The sequence below is a fragment of the Ixodes scapularis genome, unplaced genomic scaffold (genome assembly GCF_016920785.2).
Source record: "Ixodes scapularis isolate PalLabHiFi unplaced genomic scaffold, ASM1692078v2 ptg000312l_1___fragment_3__unscaffolded, whole genome shotgun sequence".
In the NCBI taxonomy this organism is placed as follows: Eukaryota; Metazoa; Arthropoda; class Arachnida; order Ixodida; family Ixodidae; genus Ixodes; species Ixodes scapularis.
The window spans coordinates 1,954,778-1,975,376 of NW_024609958.1; the positions used below are offsets into that span (position 1 = coordinate 1,954,778).

Below are 20,599 nucleotides of genomic sequence, written 5' to 3' on the forward strand. Positions count from 1 at the left end.
GCGCGCGCGCGCGCGAAAATTTTTTTTCGCGATGCGGTTTTTTTTGCGTGTCTATGACTGCAACTTGCATCGTTTTAAACAATAAAAATAAATACGACCTTTGGGGTGTCAGTGCCCCTTTAAACGCGTTGCCTCTACATTTCAAAATCTCCAAGATTCAAGCCGTTACACGATTTCAAAAAAACAACAACAAAAAAATGCGTTGTCGAGTATAGAGGCTCTATTTATGCTATTGCTACTCTTTTAGGTAGACACTCCCGTTGGACTGTGATTATATTTTGGAATATATGCAACATGCTGCTCGTACTTTGCGCCGTGGTGCTTCTTCTACCGGCATTTCAAGTTGGTAAGTCGTTTTAGAGATATGGACATTTAACAAATATGATATTTTCTTTGTTATTTCTTTCGAAATATTTTTGCTTGTTTTAATTCTTTAAGAAATAAGAAACACCAGTGATTGGATGTCGCCGCTGCTGTCTGAACGTCGTTTGATATTGCAAGCAATGCTTTAGAACGGCAGGTGTCGGACGACTGAAAAGGTTGTAATAAGTAGTATTAATAGAGATATGACCAAAAGGAAGTCGGTGTATCGCATACCATTTAAGAGTCTCACACACGGTACACTGCAGGACTGCCAATCTTTAATTTATTACATGGATTCAAGAAATTAGATTATCTTGATGTTGCAAATAAGGTGGTCACGACCCTCCGGGGTATTGCGGTTTGAAGCTGTACATAGGGTTAAAAAATCAGTTATGAAAAACCACATAAGTTGTAGTACTAAAACTAACAGGGATGAAGATATTCATCAATATCATTGGATGTTTTTTGCAGATGGCCCAATTTGCAAATCTGCCATTGAAATGTTTTGTTCGATTACCTAAAATTGTTATTGTTACTAATAAAAAGGTTCAACAATAGTAAAAGTAAAATCAAATTTAATTAGGCAAACTTGTGCCTACAATATTTGAAAGAAAGGTACCAGCATTTACGTAGTGTTAACGCAAACACGCAGTGCCTGGCGTTTGCTCGTATTCCAAATACTAAAACTCACTCTAATCTTCTTGCCTACTTTTACCCTCATAACATTTTTTTTTTCAGAGGGCGAACGTTATCGTAGGGATACTCGTGGTGCTTCCTGCTACAGAACTTTTCTTGGGGCAGTAGATATTTGGTGCGGAATAAATGGACATGGCGTAAGTCGTAATTAGTAAGTCTTGCGAACAATAAAATACACATCAGATATTCCAAAGCGACTTTATAGTTTTTGTATGATGCGAAGACTAATATTTTAAGACAGTTTTTACCGAAAACCTGGGTTTGACATGAAATGTTTTAATATATTAGAAAATGCTCACAATGTCAGCAACTTAGTGTTATATGGCTTAAACATAGGGGCACATGAGGTGAAAAAACACGGCGCTTTTTAATATATCGTCGTTTCTACTGGTATCAGGTGAAGCGAGTAGTTCGACATGCTCGAAAGCGGTGGGTATTCAAGAGGTTAAAACTCCTTGACAATAAACGTCTCAAAAAATCTATTTTGAAAACTTTTTTTTTTTTTTTAGTAAAACAAAGTAAGAATTTTTAGCACGAACGAGTACCTGAGGCTTCTGGTGCTCATTCATTTCTTAGCGCTGAGGTCACGCTTGTTCTCTCACTAGCATATTATCACATATGCCATGGTTATTTAACTGCTCACGCAATCTTAGATAATTCTATAGTGTGCTTGACAATAGCCAACGTCTCTGGTCAACTCAGACACTAATAGTCGTTTTTTATAGACACACCAAAAGACGGCCCTGACGTCAGACAGCTGCGGTGGCGCTGCTGTCATCGTGGCACATCAACAGACATATCAGTGACGCGGATCTGGTTCCCGTGCACGCGCAGTCCCCACCTCCTGGTTTTGGCAAATTCTAACTTGTTTGTAAAGAGGACCCACCAGCATACTGTTAAGCAATACGTTCGCGTGTGGCGTGGGCACGGAGTACGCGCAGGAACGTGACCCGCGTCAAGTAATACGTCTGCTCGTCCGCTGCGTCGACAGCAGCGCCACCTCAGCTGCGTGACGTCAGGCCACGTGCCAATGTATACACCCCTCCAAAAAAAAAAAAAATGCTTGGCCACAAAAAAAAAAAAAAAAAAAAGAAAGAACTTTTTTTGAGTCTGTTTACTAGGTTTGAGGCTAGTCTCTCACCGTTGTCCCGGCTTATTTTAACCGCTGTTCATTTCGACAGGCGCTGCAGCTTGCGTAGGCGAAATTTCAAATATTACTGGCGGTTCAATTCTCGCCTTTTCCCGCTATTTTTTTGCGTTTCATTGTGTACGTATTTTTCCGATGATATTAAGAAAGCGCTGTAGCACATTACAAATCTGTAAACTATTTTTGGGGGTACACGCTCGACACAGTGACTGCTACTAAAATGCTTGTTTTATTTTACGATGAGTTTTAACGGCGCCGCCGTCTCAGCCAATATCTATCGACAAAGCGCTGAGCTGTCGAAAATAATTTGCGAGAGAAGATAGCCGAAAGACACGCATATTTCTCGGCCAAAATTGACGTGATTAACGACCTACACAACAGGAGTCGTGCATGAAATTTAGCGAGTGTCAGTATTCGAACAATGCGGAGAGCATATTCGTCTGCTTCTTGCGTACGGGTTGCGATGATGTCAAAACATCGAACTTTTATTTGCTGATTAACAAAAATAGTGGGTAGACTTCAAGCGATCTAGCATTGAGTTCTACCCACTTTCCTTTCAATCAAAGCCAATAGGAGCATTATAATGCAAATGCAAAGGTGCAAGCGAGCTGGACAAGAATGACGGAATGAATCCCTGGAGAAGGGGAACAAGAGGGACAGAGGACAAACATAAATCTCCAAACACAGCTAGGTGACTGGTGAGCGACCGAAAAGCTTCACCCTTGTTGGTGTTCGACTGGTGGCAGCTGATAAAACCCGTCTGCTCTACTGACGTCTAACCCCTGGTTAGCTCAGTTGGTAGAGCGCTCCACCTGTAGTGGAGAGGTCCCGGGTTCGATACCCGGACCAGGCGGATTTTTTCGGTCGCGCACCAGTCACTTAGCCCGGTTGGAAGATTTGTGCTTGTCCTTTGTCCCTCTTGTTCCCCTTCTCCAGGGATTCATTCCGCCAATAGGAGCTCTGCATCGTTTTGACGTTACCGCAACTCCTGCGCAAGAAGCAGACGACTTGCTCTCCGCATAGATTCTACCATAGCCTTTTCTATAGAGGCTCTGATTGTGCGTATCACACGGTGCAGCGTTATCCGAAAGCGATCTATTAGATAAAATTATCAAATAACACAGCCCAACAGTGTAAAAGACAGTCACACCTCGACAATCGGACGGTATCCGAGACAACCTTGTCTTAAAAAACCTTCTGAAAAAAAAAATATTTTTTTTTTCAAAACATTAAGACAATGAAACGTACACGACTTGTCTGTACCCCCTCCCAACCTGAAGAGCTGTTTTTAGAGATGATTCAGAAGGACTCTACGCGGATTATTCCTTGGAGTGAGGAGAACAGTCGTCATTAAGGATGGACAATGTTAAACATGTTAACCCGATTATTCGGCACCCATTACTCACTCAATTAACCGATTGATTGGTCGCGTTACTTTTCAGGAATGATAGCGCCAAAAAGGGCAAGAACACAATTTGTTTAATGCTTTTTGTATTATGGTAAACGCTGCAATATGCATTTTTAGTTGTCGATGAGCGTGTGCAGCCGAGCACATTCAAAATATGCTCACAGATGATTATTGCACCGAAAGAAAGGTTAACAGACGTTTTTTTTTTTTGGTTGTTGTTTTTTGTATTTTTTGATATCAGCGAGTCCCCTGCTTCTTCACAATCATACTTGCTTCCCTAGGCAGTTGCTTGAGAGACGTTAGACCAAAATACACATTTTACAGCGGACCTGTTAAGGGCTAAGTTCCCCAGGATCGTGTCCGTGTATGTCGACACAAACCTACCTTGACAGCTACCGCCATATATAAGCGACGGCGGCAAACACACAACCAGTATGGTTTCCGCCATCGCTCGTAGATGGTGCCCACCTTTCCAGCTATAATAGAAGAATGGATAGTGGGCGCGCTGGTGGGAATTCATCGCAGGAAACAGCGCGAGAAACAGACGACGACGAAGAAGAACCACAGAGTGTATCGAGTACAGCTCCGCTGGTCTTCCTTCTTCACGAGAGTGGAAAGGCTGTTTTTCACGACGGACACTACGTCAGAAACGAGGAAGACCTGCGATCGCTACGGCAGTTCGCCGTTTGTCACGTCGACTGTACAGGGTGAAACAAAAAGACGGCAGGCTCTTTAAATTGACCGCAAAATTCGGTTTCTTAGCCTATCACGCTACGACTTTGTGCAGCGTTGCCCACAAATGGTTAATTTTTTTTTGTAAAATTTGCAAAGAGCGAACTTACCTGAGGAAAAAGTAAAGAAAGAAAAAGGCTTAGCTCCTATGGGAACGCAGCGACGCCACCGGTCTTCAAACAACACGGCGCCGTTTCGCACGGGAGACAAGAGATGGCGCAAGCGGTCGCGACGCCAACTGCCGTTAACGAACGAGCAGACGACGCCGAGAGCCGGCCTTTCAGCAGACAAGGAACTGCAGTTCCTTGTTGTTACCGCGCCTGTTTTTGTTTCTGCGACTGTCGCCGCCTGCGGAACGCGCGCCGCTTTTGAGTCGAAAAGATCGTCTGCTAAAGACGCTGGCTCTCGGCGCCGTATGGTCGTTCGTTGGCGGCGTTCGTTGCGCCATCTCTTGTGTCCCGTGCGAAACGGCGCCGTGTTGTTCGAAGACCAGTGGCGTCGCTACGTTTCCAGAGGAGCTAAGCCTTTTTCTTTCTCTACTTTTTCCTCAGGTAAGTTCGCTCTTTGCAAATTTTACAAACAAAAAATGCACCATCTGTGGGCAACACTGCACAAAGTCGTAGCGTGATATGTTAAGAAACCGAATTTTGCGGTCGATTTAAAGAGCCTGCCGTCTCCTTTCTCACCCTGTAGAACGATAGAACGACACTCCCGGGCTTTCCGGTTGGCCAGCTGACACCTTGGCACGACGCACGGCTGGCCCAATGTGAAAGTCGGCTGCTTCGAGAGAATTGACAACTTCCGTAGAGCAACCTCAACGACGGATTACGAGGAACCGCGACGCAGCCCGTTTATGTCCACACGTCTCCAAAGCCGGCGACAGGAGCTTCCGAGGGCGTCCAAAGAGCGCACCCTAGAGTAATTGTATAGGCTCTGCTTATGTGCTCCGCAAGCGGAGCATATACAGTGACTCTAGCGGATGGATGGATGAATGGATGAATCCGGCTGAGCCCTTTGGATCGGGAGGTAGCTTACGCCACCTAGCCATTTTGTTTTACCATTTAAGCTTAGAATATTTAGATGTGAAATCTATATTCACTCCGCGCTGCAAAGAAACTGAGGCTATAAAACCCCCTTGCCATCAATTAATAAGAAAATATCTAGTTTTCTCTCGCTTTCTGCCACCATTCACTTAATCTTTACTTGGTAATCTCTACAGTCTTGAAATCCACTCTCCCTTCGCTGTCTCTAAGACCCAATGACTTTATTAAATCCATGTTGTCTTCTGTAGGCATAAGGTGAAGCCCTTTACAGTAGATTATCAAGTGCTCAGCCGTCTCGTCCTCCTCTCCACAAGCAGTGCACACTGTATCCATTTCCTGCTACTTCGCTCTGTATGTTCTGGTTCGCAGAACACCCATCCTCGCCTCAAACAACAATGAGCTTCCCCTAGAATTGTCATAAATGCTTTCTTTGGCAATAACTGTTTTGTTTAAGATATAGCTTTCCAGAGCCGTCTTTGTCTGCATTCCGTCTAGCCACCGATCTCTTTCTGTGGCCTTAACTTTCTTCTTAACTGAGACTTGCTCTTCCGTATCTCCACTATAGCCTAAAAACTTTCCTCTTAATTTCCTAGTGCGCTGTCTCCACTTTGTGTCTATACTCCTCATGTATAAACAGCTGAAAACCTTTCGTGCCCATTGCTCCCCATCCATTTGCCTCATCCGATCCTCAAATTCTATCTTGCTCACCACTTTCCTGCTCTCAAATGACGTCCATCCCATATCTCCTTGTACTCCCTGTTTTGGCGCTTTGCAATGTGCCCCCAAAGCCAGCCTACCTATACTCCGCGCTGTTTTATTTCTAGTCTCGCATGCATTTCGAATTTCATGCATAGCACTGCGTTTCCAAAAGTCAAGCCAGGCACCATGACCCCTTCCCAAATCTCTCTCACAACCTCATACCTGTTGTAATTCCAAAGTGCTCTATTTTTCATTACAACTGCATTTCTGTTGCTTTTAACTATTATGTACTTTTCATGCTCACCGAGATATTCTGCACCATCACATATCCATACTCCTAGATACTTGTATTTACTAGCCCTCTCAACTGTAATATTCTGTATCTTCAGCCGCTCAACTTCATCATCGTTAAAAATCATGACTGCTCATTTTCACTACTGAATTCTAAACCTAATTCCTCTCCTTCCTTACCGCAGTTGCTCATTAATTACTGCAAATCTCTCCTGTTGTTAGCCATTAGTACGATATCATCCGCATACATCAATCCCGGTAAGGATTGCTGAATTTTTTGGCCTAGCTTACTGTACGAAATGTAGAATCCAAGCCCACTCTTCTCTAGTCTATCCTCCGATCCTCTCAGATACAACATGAACAGCAAAGGCGATAACGGGCACCCCTGCCCAAGGCCTCGTCTTATTCCTATTTTCCCCGTCGCCTTTCCTTCCCATGTTATAATCACCTTATTATCTTTGTAAATGTTCCTTAATAAGGCTGTTGATCCTTCATCTAGGTTTAAGCTCTTCACTATGTCCCACAGGTTCCTTTGGTTTACATTGTCATAGGCACCCTTGATATCCAGAAATGCCAGCCAGAGCTGTCTGTTTTGTTTTTGCGCTATTTCTATACACTGTGTTAGAGAAAATATATTGCCCTCCAACCTTCTTTGTTTCCGAAACCCGTTCTGTAACTCGCCCAGTATGCCCTCGCAATCTACCGATTCCTCCAATCTGTTCTTTATAATCTGCATTGGCAACCTGGAAATAACTGGTGTCATGGTTATGGGACGATAATTCCTAATATCAGAATTATCTCCCTTTCCCTTATATATCATACTCATCCTACTAAGCCTCCATTCATCTGGAATATTTCCTTTTGTTATCGTAGTGCTCACTACCTCTCCTAGTTTTGCCTTAGATTTAGGACCCAAATTCTTCACCAGCTTGATTGGGATCCCATCTGTGCCTGTCGACGTGCCACTAGGGACTCTTCGTTCCGCCTTTTCCCATTCTCTTTGTCCAAAATCCGCGATGTCACAAGCTGGACTGCTACTTCCTTCGGTTCTCCTATCTTCCACATGTACCCGTACCCGAAACTTCTCCTCCATCACTGCTCCTATATATCGTATCGCATCATCTCCCTCCAATTGATCTCCCTGATCCGAGAGTATGAACCTCTGTCTAGCCTGCGTCGTTTCACCGAGTGAGTTCAAGTGCTTCCAAAACTTCTTCGCTGCGTTTCTATCTTTCTTGCTTACCCATTACTGAACTATTCCTCACCCTTTCTCTGAATTTTCGCATTGATCAAACTGGATGCCTCTCGGCGACCATGTTATAAAAGTGTCCAATTTTCTTTTTACTAGCGCACCCGGCGCACCCTTGATACTCTGCTCCGCTTGCGGAGCAGAGTACCGCAATGGTGCCATTCTGGAGCCAAGCACTGCGGGAAGCCACGGTCGGTTTCGGCAAGGGCACGAAGGCGCAGACGCGTGGCGGCGTGCTGCGGCGTGCCGCGGCGCGCTGCGGAAGGAAAATAGTGCGGCGTGCGGCGACGAGCCGCGCATGCGCCGTGATCGTTGCCCCGTCGTTTCCTGTGTCTCGCAAAAAGCGCACCCGCGTACGCACTCGCGGGTCCCACGGGTCGCGTGTGAAGTGAAGTCGTCAAGTCGCTGTTGCTGGGACGCAGATAGTCTTAAGGGCCGGCAGGGCATTAAACTTCATTCAGCGAAATTTAAAATGTTCCGAAACAAACTTGAAGAAAACGGCATATCTGACATGTGTTAGACCAATTCTAGAATATGCATGTGTTGTATGGGACCCTGCGCAGAAGTATCTAATTGAAAAACTAGAAAAAATTCAAAATAGGGCAGCGAGGTTTGTTCTGGGACGATATGGGCAAAAGGATAGTTGTACTGACATGAAAAGAGAATTAAATTGGGAATTACTCTCAGCCCGACGGAACAAATTAAAACTGAAATTTTTGTTTTCAATATTTAATGGTCGACTGGGCATTAACAAAGACGATTACCTAAAGCAACCGCACTATATTTCAAGCCGGACCGATCACTGTTTTAAAATACGAGAATACCGTGCCAGAACAAACTTGTACGCTAATTCTTTTTTTGTCAAGACCATCCAACAATGGAACAAGCTGTCGGAGGAACAAGTGTGCTCCGCAACCGAAGAATTGTTTTTTTCACGTTTGTAACCCCCCTGCAGTAACGCCTTCGGGCAATGCGGGGTAACTTATGAATAAAGTATAAATAAAGCGTCGTGAGCCCGCTGTCCGCCCAACTTTTGGAAGACCCTTCCCCTCGAGCGATCGCAAGAAGCAAAATAACTCAGGCCTGCTTATTTTCCTCTTGTGTTTAATCGAAGAGCAAGTGCCGCTGCTCAGCCTCTGACTTAATTTTTTTTTTTTTTTTTCAGCGGACAGTTTATTTATTTATTTATTTATTTTACCCTCAGGGCATGAGCATTACAGAGGGGGAAGTGGTTGCATGAGTTAAAAAAAAAAAACACAGACACAGATACACAGGGAAATACAATCAGTGAAGTTCAGAAAAAAATGCGTTCCAAGGCTTTTTTAAAAAGAACATGATCTATGATGGAGACTACGGGTGCAGCCAGGTGGTTCCAGTCAAAGGATGTAGACGGTATGAAGGAATGGTGAAAGACGTTGGTGCGAGCATATGGGATGCCAACTTTGTGTTGATGGTCAAGTCTAGGTGAAACGTAAAGAGGAGGTATAATTAAATTATTACGCAGCGTGTCATTAGTGAAATAAATTTTATGAAACAAACTGAGACGGGCTACTTTTCTACGGGTTGATAATTCAGGGAGAGAAAGATTAGATTTCATAGTGCTTACGCTGGCAGTCCGATGGTAATTTGAAAATATAAATCTAACTGAACGATTTTGGACGGCTTCAATCAGATCAATTAGTACAGACTGACCAGGGTCCCAAACAGAACATGCATATTCAAGCTTTGATCGTACGAGGGTTTTATAAAGAATTAGCTTCAAAGACTGGGGTGCTAAAAAAAAATTCCTTTTAAGAAAACCTAGCATGCGATTAGCGTTGTTAATGATGTAGTTAATATGAGTCCTCCATGATAAATCAGATCTAATATGAACTCCTAAATACTTATAGACCGTAACTAATTCAAGGGGATGGTTATTTAGCGTATAATGGGCCTAAGATGAAGTACAACGGGACACTCTCATAACCTTACATTTGCTGGAATTTAGTACCATAGACCATGAGTCGCACCAGTTTGTAACAGAGTTAATATCGTTTTGTAGTATGTTAGAGTCAGAATCATTAGTAATTTCTCGATAAATAACGCAATCATCAGCAAATAAAGACATTTTTGAGGATACATGAGAGGGTAGATCGTTAATGTATATAAGGAATAATAACGGACCGAGCACAGAACCTTGAGGAACACCTGATGTTACTGATACCATAGCAGAGCTTCTGTTATTTACGCTGACAAATTGTTTACGATTCGTTAGAAATGATTGTATCCACGTGAGAACCGCCTGATCAATATTTAGTTTACTAAGCTTGGACAAGAGCAAGGTATGAGGCACTTTATCAAAGGCCTTAGAGAAGTCTAGAAATACGCAATCTACTTTGGAGCAAACGTCAACGATAGAATGAAGGTCGTGCGTGAATGATACAAGTTGTGTTTCGCATGAGAATGTCTTTCGAAAGCCGTGCTGGAAGGGGCAAAAAAACTTATTTGATTCTAGAAAATTGACTATGTTAGAATAAATGATATGCTCTAAAATTTTGCTTGGGACACTGGTCAATGAAATCGGGCGAAAGTTTCGAGGGTTGAATTTATCACCTCCTTTGTGAACTGGGACCACCTTGGCTACCCTCCAGTCGTCTGGCAAAATACCTTGCTCTAAAGACTGGGAAAATATGCTCGCAAGAAGAATGGAGGAGTACATTCTAGTATTCTTCAAAAACTTGGAGTTTATACAGTCTATACCACATGATGAGGATAGTTTAAGGGAATCGATTATGTTCATAATGCCTTCAGGACTAATTGATATGGGGTACATTGGGAGGTAGTCATAGGACATGTATGTTTGATCATTATTTATAGGGAGGTCAGAAAAACAGCTGATAAAAATAGCATTGAGTTCATTGGCACACTCTTCACAAGAAATAGGGCTACCATCATCGGCTCTGAGCTCTACAACTGTACTACTTTTCTCTTTCGTGGTGTTCCAGAATTGACGGGGGTTATTAATTAGCATAGACGGTAATGTAGAATTAAAGTAAGTACTTTTCGCACTACACACAGCTGCCCTGTACAAATCAGCAGAGGCATGGTATGCGTCCCATCGGTCAGCTGTGGGTTTGCGCTTAGCGGCGCGGAAAAAACGCCTTTTCTTGTTTCCAAGTCTCCCGATTGTTCTAGTGAACCATGGTGCATTTGAGTTCGAGTAAATTCTTTTGAGTGGGATGTGCGACTCAAGGAGCTCATTTACTTTTAGTTTGAATATATTCCAATTTTCGTTAACAGAACGCCTGAAAAAACCACTTAGAAAAGTGTCTAAAAACAATGCCAATTCACAGTTAATAGCATTGAAGTTTGCTTTACTATAATCCCGTATTGTTTTAATAGTATTGGAAGTAGCTTGTAAAGGTATATTTAAATCAATATGTAGCAAGCAGTGGTCGCTCAAACCAGGCAGGTACAAAATAGATGATACTAAGTCTGGACATGTTGTCAACACAAGATCTATAATATTTGCGGAGGTAGAAGTAATTCGTGTAGGTTGATCAACTTGTTGAGAAAAATTGAACTCGGAACATAAGTTAATGAAATCATCCCCTTCTGATGAAAATGGGTGGACAGTAGGTGGCGTAGTAGACCACTTAATGCTAGGATAATTAAAATCACCGAGGAGAATAATTTGTGACGTAGGAAACCGACTAACGATTGCATTAACCGAATCATGTAATTGTTCACAAAAGGAAGACGAAGCGTTGGGTGGTCGATAGCACACACCCAAAATTAATTGCTTGTAGTTTACAGTTACGCTGACCCAAAGCATTTCCAAGTCAGTTAAAACATCGACAACGTTTGAGACTATACCATCGGCCACAGCTATAAGAACTCCACCACCCATTCTTTCACCTCGATCCTGCCGATATACGTTAAATTTCTTACCGCACGTAAATATTTCACTGCTCGAAATTCTACTAGATAGCCATGTTTCAGTCAACAAAATAATTTCGCAGTCAGAAGAATCAATAATTGAACTAAGATCGTCTCGGCAGCGCATGACGCTCCGAATATTGCAAAAGAGTAAAGGAACATCACGTGCCTTGAGGCAGCGGCTTGAACCAATCCCCCCAAAATCCTATCTGGACGTCGCCCCGGTCGATGCTGAAGCCCCGCTGTTTTCGGCTTCGTCACGAACTGGCCGCACGGCGCCAGCGGTAACGACCTCGTAAACGTTGTCCTTAGCGAAGTCGTAAGCGTATATCTTTTTGTTGATGTGCAATTTGTTATATTTTAGTTTAAACGCAGCATTTTTTGATTTTCCGAAATCAATTAGTTTAGATCTAGCTTGGCGTGTCGCCGGTGAAAACTCTTCACTGACCGATAAACCGCTACCTTTGATAGCAGCTCTCGACTGAAGGACACTATCTTTTGTTTTGAATGACTCGAATTCGACGATAACAGGCCGACATTTATCTTTACAAAAAGAGCCTAATCTGTGGGCACGGGCAATGTTTTCGCAAGGAATTCCCAGATCGGAAAGAACATTGACAACCTTTCTTTCAGTAAGCGACCAAGTTTCAGCGGGAGAATCAGCAATGCCGTGAAATATCAAGTTGTCACGACGTGACCGGTCTTTTATTTCATCAAGACGAGAGCGGAAAACAACAGCTTCATCCTGAAGGTGCTCGATGTTCTGGCGCGTGGCGCTTAGCTCCCGCTGAACTTCGTTAATCGTCAGTGCTCCAGACTCGACTGCCGCTAGCCTTTCGTCAATAGAGCTTAGTCTAGTTTCAATCTTTGTCTGGTTTGCCTTTAATTCGTTCACTGTACTTATTATGCCGGCCTGTCCTTCCTCAAATTTGATAGAACGAGTGTTTAGCTCTTGTAATAAACAAAACATTTCATTGAATTGCTTAGCCTGGGCATCCGACATAGGACCTGGATTCATTTCCACATCCCCAGATAGCAACAGTAGCTTCAAAACATCAAAACACTGACATGTCAGAACCAGTAACGTTTGTGGGCATGGGAACAGAATAAGTAACACGTCGTCTGACTTCTTACAATGTAAAGAAGGAACAGAACCAACCTGCATGAGCAAGAACGGAGGGGTGTTATCCATCCGCATGGTGCAGCTGTTCCCATGCCCACTACGAAGGTGAACGCTCTCCCAAGCGCTTTTGTTGAAGATCGGAGACGTTGTCGATGTCGATGAAGATGCCTTGACGATGCGATGGAAACTGAAGAGGCCCAAAGTGCTGACCGGCCCATCGCTGAAATCCTTGGGCGTTACCGCGGGCGACGTAGCAAAGACGTTTGCTGCCGGACACTGATATGTCGCCCCGCCAGCCAGGGGAAGGAAAGCGAGTATCTGCATGAGCAAGAACGGAGGGGTGTTATCCATCCGCATGGTGCAGCTGTTCCCATGCCCACTACGAAGGTGAACGCTCTCCCAAGCGCTTTTGTTGAAGATCGGAGACGTTGTCGATGTCGATGAAGATGCCTTGACGATGCGATGCAAACTGAAGAGGCCCAAAGTGCTGACCGGCCCATCGCTGAAATCCTTGGGCGTTACCGCGGGCGACGTAGCAAAGACGTTTGCTGCCGGACACTGATATGTCGCCCCGCCAGCCAGGGGAAGGAAAGCGAGTATCTGCATGAGCAAGAACGGAGGGGTGTTATCCATCCGCATGGTGCAGCTGTTCCCATGCCCACTACCATTTGATATTATGTAGACGGGACAGCGCTTTACCTTCGTGCGTTTCAATTATATGCGAATCTGAGGAATGTCGAGCACCCCCCACTTTTATGCTAAAATAGTGAACAACTTTTCTTCTTTTTTTTTTATCCGAAGTTTTTGCCATTTCACGAATTCGAGACGGCCGAATTGAGAGCTCTTGGAGACCGGAATTTTCGCATGATTCAAGTTCTGCTAAATTTTGAATTCGCTTGAATCGCAAACATTAGGGGCTCGCGAATAATAAATGTTATACGGTGCTCCAAACTTTGGTAGATGACGCATGGTGCAAACTGCCTAATATAAAAAAAATCCACCGACGTTCCACTCTCACTGCGGATAATTCTTTGAAAACGCAGTCCAATTCGTTGCAGGGACCAGAATGATGCCGAGATTGATTGTTTTCCTATTGACCAGTATATTCCACCCCGAGAATAAGACGATAACGCTGTGTCTACTTTCAGTGTGTGACACCAATCTACATCTCGCTTTCTTTTCTATTTTGAACATTTTGATGAACCTACTAAACTGGTTTACGACCGCCAAAAAGGTTCCTTGAAGAAATTGCGAACAGGCACAGCACTAAAAGTCTCTAAAACATTTTTATCCACAGAACTGCCAGCAGAAATCTTTTGGGGTATTTCAAAAGGGCAGACAATGATTAAAAATATCTCCTTCCCATACGAAAAAAGCCAGACGAGGCGGCGTCTCACATCGTGTCTCGCCGTCGGATTCTGGTACAAGCTCTTGCCGCTGTCTGCGCGATTTGTGCACTTGGTAACACTACAGCCTGTCATTTTCACGGGGCTATTTTTACGCGCGTGCAAAATTTAATGCGGTAAACGACGAAGCGGCTGACGAAAACGCCGTCCCCCCGCTTTCAAACGAGACCTCGCCAACTCGCCAAGATGGCCGAATGTGCCGGTCGCGTATCGGTATCGCGTATCACTCCGCGAGAGCCGCAGACGCGGGGAACGTGATCGTCGTCCGTGTCGTCTGCTTCACGTACCCTGATAACGAATGTCCCAAAACATCGCTCGCGTTATAAAAAATGGGATTGCACTGTACCCAGTTGATACACATGATGTTAAATGACTGAGGAAGCTTTCGGTTCGTTCGATTTTGGACTAAGATCTATATTTTGCGAACGCAAAGCGGAAAATATGTTCCCCCCAAAACTCGGCGCTCTGAAAGGCCGCTTTCCCGCACCAAGGTCGGATCTAGTTCTGCGCACGTGACCACTCCTCCGCCAATACGGAGATGGCGGCGAAAGGAAAAGGAACGCGCTACTCTGGCTCTGCAAGCAGAGCCCCCAGAGCCGTATATTGGGAGAGTTTGGCCAGTGGGTGTGGCGACGAAGGCGCCGGAGAGGACAAAAGTAAATGAAAGGGCGGAGAGCGCCGAAGGAGCGAGAGAGAAAGAAGGGAGCAGAGTGGAGACGACCGCCATTTTTTTAGCAACGCTGTCCGAGACTGGTCGGAGAAGACCACTGCTGAGGCTACGCGCCGTCTGCAACGGGCCGACTTCTTTTTCGGCTGAATAAATGCTTGTGGCCATACGCCGAAAAATCTTCATTTATTAGCTTTTTAACCCACCGAGGAATAACCGAATGTCATTTTCTTGCCAGAGCCAGCGATATAAAAGGCAATAATCGAGATTTAGATGCCGATTCCACGCATTCCGCCGGGAGAATGATCGAAGATGACGGCGCTCCCTACTCAGGTGGGAGCAGCCGGGAGTTCAGGCGCATGCGCTCAGGCTTCTCGCTCTACGCCGGGTGCTGATTGGCTCACTCGGGAGGAGGGCGTTACGGCGGCGAGATCATAGACTGACCAAACTCTCCCCATATACGGCTCTGGGGAGCGCCAGGGCCGTATATAATAACCTTTATTTGGACTTCTTGAGTCACGGGTGAGTGGGCAAAAGGTAAACAGACTTTACCTGACAAGGCCCCCCCACCCTTATACATCACACAGCAGAAAAAAAAGGAAATGGTAATTACACAAACAGACCCACCAGTTGCAAGCATAGAAACATTTGATTAACATATGCACATTAAACAGGAAAACATGTTTTACAATCAGGTTCAACTTGAATACACAGAAATATAACAGATGGCGTATGGCTAGACGCTTCTCACAAAACTACAAATACAAATACAGAATACAAAATACACATCATTCATATATACATGCACTCATTCACAAATACAAAACTATTCAGAGGCGTCCAAAAGGTAGTGTTTGGTGGTCTTCTTAAATCTAGGTAATGAAGTTGGAGGTTTTAATAGTTCAACCACACAGGGGTGTCCATTTAAGATTTCTGGTATTTTGTAGGCTAATGCTTGCGAGCCATAGTTTGTCCGTATTTTGGGTTTTATGTAAATTTCATTCCGCAGATCATATTGGGTTGTCTTGGTCTGATAAGTTTCACAAAATTTATTTTGTTCATTGTTGTAGTAATAATATATTTCTATGGCTAGCTTTAGCGTATACAGCATTTTTATATCCAAAATTTTGTACTTTTTGAAGTATGGAGCTGAATGATCGGTGAAGTGAGCACCTGCAATACAGCGAATTGCTTTTTTCTGTATGCCTAAGAACCTATCTAGATTGGTTTTTGTGGTAGTTTCCTAGACTAATAAGCAGTAATGTAAGTGCGATTGTATTAGACTGTAGTGTAACTGACATTTTAGCCATCTGGGGAGGAGATCTTTTAGCTTGTATATGATGCCTGTGGATCGAGATATTGTAGAACGGACATGATTTATATGGTGGGTCCAGCTTAGTGTTTCTTCGAAGAAAACGCCTAGGAATTTTAGGAAGGTCACTCGCTCCAGTTTCATGTTTTTAAACGCTATTTTAAAATTACTACCAAGTTGCTTAAGTCTAGGTTTGAAAATAATGTATTTTGTTTTGTTAACGTTTAGTTCCAGTTGGTTGGAGTTAAGCCAGAGTTCAAGCTCGCGCAGCCATGCATTTGATGCACCCTCGATTACACCTATATCTTTATCCGTAAAAAACACATTAGTATCATCTGCGCAAAGTATAATGTCTGGAGTTTTAGGAATATTTACTATATCATTAATCTAAATAAGGAACGGTAATGGCCCTAAATTTGATCCTTAAAGGGGTCATGAAACGCTTTTCCAACTTTTTCCTGTTTCGCTTTCCTCCTCAACTCATAAATCGCGCATTCCACCAAACAGTTAAAGAAGACGAAAAGGGGGAGTCCCCTCTTGCTCGCACTCTCGTTCATGTAATCCCGGACACATCCATTCTCCCCCTAGAAGATTAGCCCGTCGCTCAAAATTCAGACAAAAGTTGCTTTCCCCACCCCGTTCATTCCGAAGCTGACAGTGCTGTTGAAGCTGCGTGCTCGTTGGGCCAGCCACGCTTGCCACGTGAGCGTGGCAAATGTGGCTGCAGAGAATGAAGTCAGGTGATGAAAGGGAGGCGGCTGATTGGTCCGGCAAGCGCGTAGCTTCCACCACAATGTCAGCTTAGGGGTGAAGGGAATAAGTGAGGTCCGGTTGCGTGTGACGTCAGTTTGGACCCGATAACGCGCTTTTGGGATCGCGGTTGTATCACAGTGAAAAGGCAGAGAGGTTGCGAAGGGGAGGAGGTACGAAATAGTCCGCTCTGTTTTCAAATTTTCGCACTGAAAGTCAGGCTTTTGACTTTCTACCGTTTTCTTTTGGTCCACTGAACGATGTGCTATTAGTAAAATCCCAATCTAAAATGATTTATCCCAACCCAAAAATCGTTTCATGGGCCCTTTAAGGTACGCCATACCTTATTTTTTCTTGCTCAGATTCAAATTTATTTATTTTTACATATTGTGACCTGTCAGATAAATAGCTGCGAATTAAATCCCAAGTTATTCCCCTTATACCATAATATGATAACTATAATAAAAGAATGTCGTGTTTAATCGAATCAAACGCTTTCTGAAAGTCTAAGAAGATTCCTACAGTGTATAGTTGATTTTCAAAACTACTTATTAGCTTATCTTTAATAAGTAACAATGCCTTTTCTGTCGACTCACTTTTCTGGAAACCGTATTGTTGTTTGACAATTATTTTCCTTTCTGTCAGGTAATTTGAAAGTCGAACGTTTATAACCTGCTCTAGGACTTTAGAAAATAAAGGCAGCACCGAAATTGGTCTATAATTATTTACATTGTTATGTGGGCCCCGTTTATGTATTACACACATTCGGGCTAGTTTCATTTTTTCTGGAAATATGCCAGTCAGTATTGAAGTGTTGCAAATATGTGCCAAGGGATCGACGACTTAAAAAATGGGATACTGCTTTGATCGGTACAGCCTTTAGGTCGTCGGCTCCAGCTGCTGTGTTATTTTTTAAGGCAAATATTAAATTAATTATCTCCTCCTCTGTCACAGGGCCAAGAAATATTGAGCTTGCAGATCCAACCGAAGGCATGTAAAAATCAATACTAGTACCAGGTGAGGATGCAGCGGAAGAGGCCCCGGAATTTAAGAAATGCGTGTTAAATTTATTAGCCATTGAGGAATTAGAATACAAAACGCCAACAATTAATAGCTCGTTAGGAAGTATAACATGTGGCCGAGCGATAAGACTTCCTAGGCTATTCCAAATTTTTTGGGGATCATTATAGATTGAGGAGAATTTATTCCCATAATACAACTTACGAGCTTTCTTAATATCTGCATTTAACTTATTTCTATATTTCTTATAATCGCGCAATATCGCTTCGTCCCTCGTTTTTACGAAATTATCGTAAAGTTTATTCCGATGATTGATTCGTTTGTACAGATCACGAGTTATCCAGGTTTTTTTTATTTTCTTGTTTTTCTATACATTTCGAATAGGAAATGCTTCATCATAGCATTGTTTTATTTTATGTATAAATATATCATTGCATGTACCAGGATTCTGCTCGCCATATACGTCATCCCAATTTATGGATGATATCATGGCACCGAATTTGTGTATATTATCATAATTGAAGCATCTTGCGGTTGCTAAAGCCGCTTCGTTACAGTGTTGAGTTTTGCGTCTTTTTTTAGAAGTATGAAGGATACAGAATATTGGTAAGTGATCCCTTATAGCGTATGAAAATATTCCAGATGCCACTTCAGTGGGTACGTGACTTGTATTACATAAATCAATCAAAGTACTGTCATGAGTTATTCTGGTTGGGTTGGTGATAACGTTATGACACCCAAAAGGTTCAATGATATCAAGAAATTCTCGACACAGCGTCTGTGAACCCAGAAGGTTGATATTGAAGTCACCTATCAGTATGACTGGCAAGTTTATTCCAGTAACATGCTGCAAAAGATCAGTCACGTAATTCATAAATTCAGATGTTGACCCCGAAGGAGGCCGATATACAGAAACAACTACCAACTCTCACATTTTGCAGCAATCGATTCATAATGATTAGTAACAACTGAAAATTCGGGCATGACGTGATATGTAATGTCGCTATGAAAATATAGTGAAAAGCCTCCTCCTCTTTTGTTCGTTCTGCATACTTCCTCACACTTGTACCCCGGAAAAGTAACGTCGTCACTATTGCTCATTTGCCATGTTTCTGTGAAAGCTAAGACATCAAAGCTATAATTCAGAGAGTTCAAAAGCATAACAATTTCATCATGTTTATTTCCAACGCTTCTAGCATTTAAATGAAAAACTGAAAAATGGTTAGGAAACGACTTATTTTCAGCAACGAGTTGGTTAAATATAGTAGGATTATAATACAATGACTTAGATATTTGATCATCCATTTTAGATTATTTTTGCAAGATCGTCCTCGGATCCGATTTTAATTACGTTGTTGCCTTCCGCTTTTCGTACATAGATGTTTTCATTTTTTTGCCATGTAAACCGGTAGCCTTTTCCTGGGCTTTTGTTTTCGTCATTCAGAGTAGTTGCCTGTTGTGCGCGGTGAGGTTATCAAAGAAGGTCACATTCAGACCGGTTTCTTTCAAGCCACTCTTTTTAGCTAGCCATTTGTCACGTGTAGCCTGTGATACAAAGCGTATCAAGATGACTGGATTCTTTCCGGGCTTTGGCGGCAGTCTGTGCAGGTTATTCAGATCATTTGTTGTTAATTCATCTAGACTAAGTTTTTCTGCAAGGTCATTTATTTTACAGAGAAGATTTTCACCTTCGGATTTTGGTAGTTCGTGGATCTCCATATTCTGCCTCCGACTGTACTGCTCTAGCCTATTTATCTCTTGTTTTAGTGCTTTGACTTCTTTGGTATTTCCTTGGTCTTGGGTTTCGATGTCAGTTACTCGTTCCCTTAGTTCTTTGATTTCCTGAGACTGTTCTTTGAATGCAGAAAGTAGGTTGTCATACTTGTCTGACATATTTTGTACTTTTTGTTCGATACTGTCAACAGTAGTCTTCATTGCCATCAAGGTGTCCACCTTTTCGCTGATTGACGCGAGATCACCCAACTTCGTGTTCATTTCAGCCAACACCCTAGCAAGACCAGATTCCGTCTCCCGCTCATTTTTGTCTCCTCGGGATTTCAAAGTTCGGCATGTTTTGCACTTCCACGTTTTTTTTTGTTTTTTTTTTTTGCGGTCTCACCTCTAGATTTAAATGTGCCTTCGCTAACTCCCGAGCACGTGGCCAGATGGTACCCGTACTCGCAATCACAACATTCTGCGAACAGACCATCTTCTGGTAGCAGTTCATTACAAAGCACACACAGATTATCCGCCATTCAACCTAACAGACAACAGTGCTCTTCGACAGCAGCAGCAGCAGCAGCGGCAGGGAAAATAGATAGAGTGGGTAGGTAAACAGTGTATACCACCAACCTGAAAAATTGACGATTGCGTAAGTAGCTGCAGTGCTTCTGTTTACGCCGCTGCTGCTCTGCGAGTGCCGGCGATATGGGGAGAGTTTGGTCAGTCTATGATCTCGCCGCCATAACGCTCTCCTCCCAAGTGAGCCAATCAGCACGCGGCGTAGAGCCAGAGGCGTGAGCGCATGCGCGTGAACTCCCGGCTGCTCCCACCTGAGTGGGGAGGGCCGCCATCTTCGATCATTCTCCCGGCGGAATGCGTGGAATCGGCATCTAAATCTCGATTATTGCCTTTTATATCGCTGGCTGTGGCAAGAAAATGACATTCTGTTATTCCTCGGTGGGTTAAAAAGCTAATAAATTAAGATTTCTTGGCGTATGGCCACAAACTTTTATTCAGGCGAAAAATAAGTCGGCCCGTAGCAGACGACGCGTA

General features: G+C 43.4%; 1 protein-coding gene across 1 annotated transcript in view; it reads left to right on the forward strand.

The window, feature by feature from the left end:
* The first annotated feature begins 279 nt into the window (after window positions 1-279).
* The window catches only part of LOC120836531, a 36,585-nt gene continuing 16,265 nt past the window's right edge, over window positions 280-20,599 (forward strand). The window contains exons 1-2 of the mRNA XM_040205484.1: window positions 280-346; window positions 1,102-1,196. Of these exons, the coding sequence (XP_040061418.1) occupies window positions 295-346; window positions 1,102-1,196 (147 nt within the window). The 5' untranslated portion in view covers window positions 280-294. The remainder of the gene's footprint in view (window positions 347-1,101; window positions 1,197-20,599) is intronic.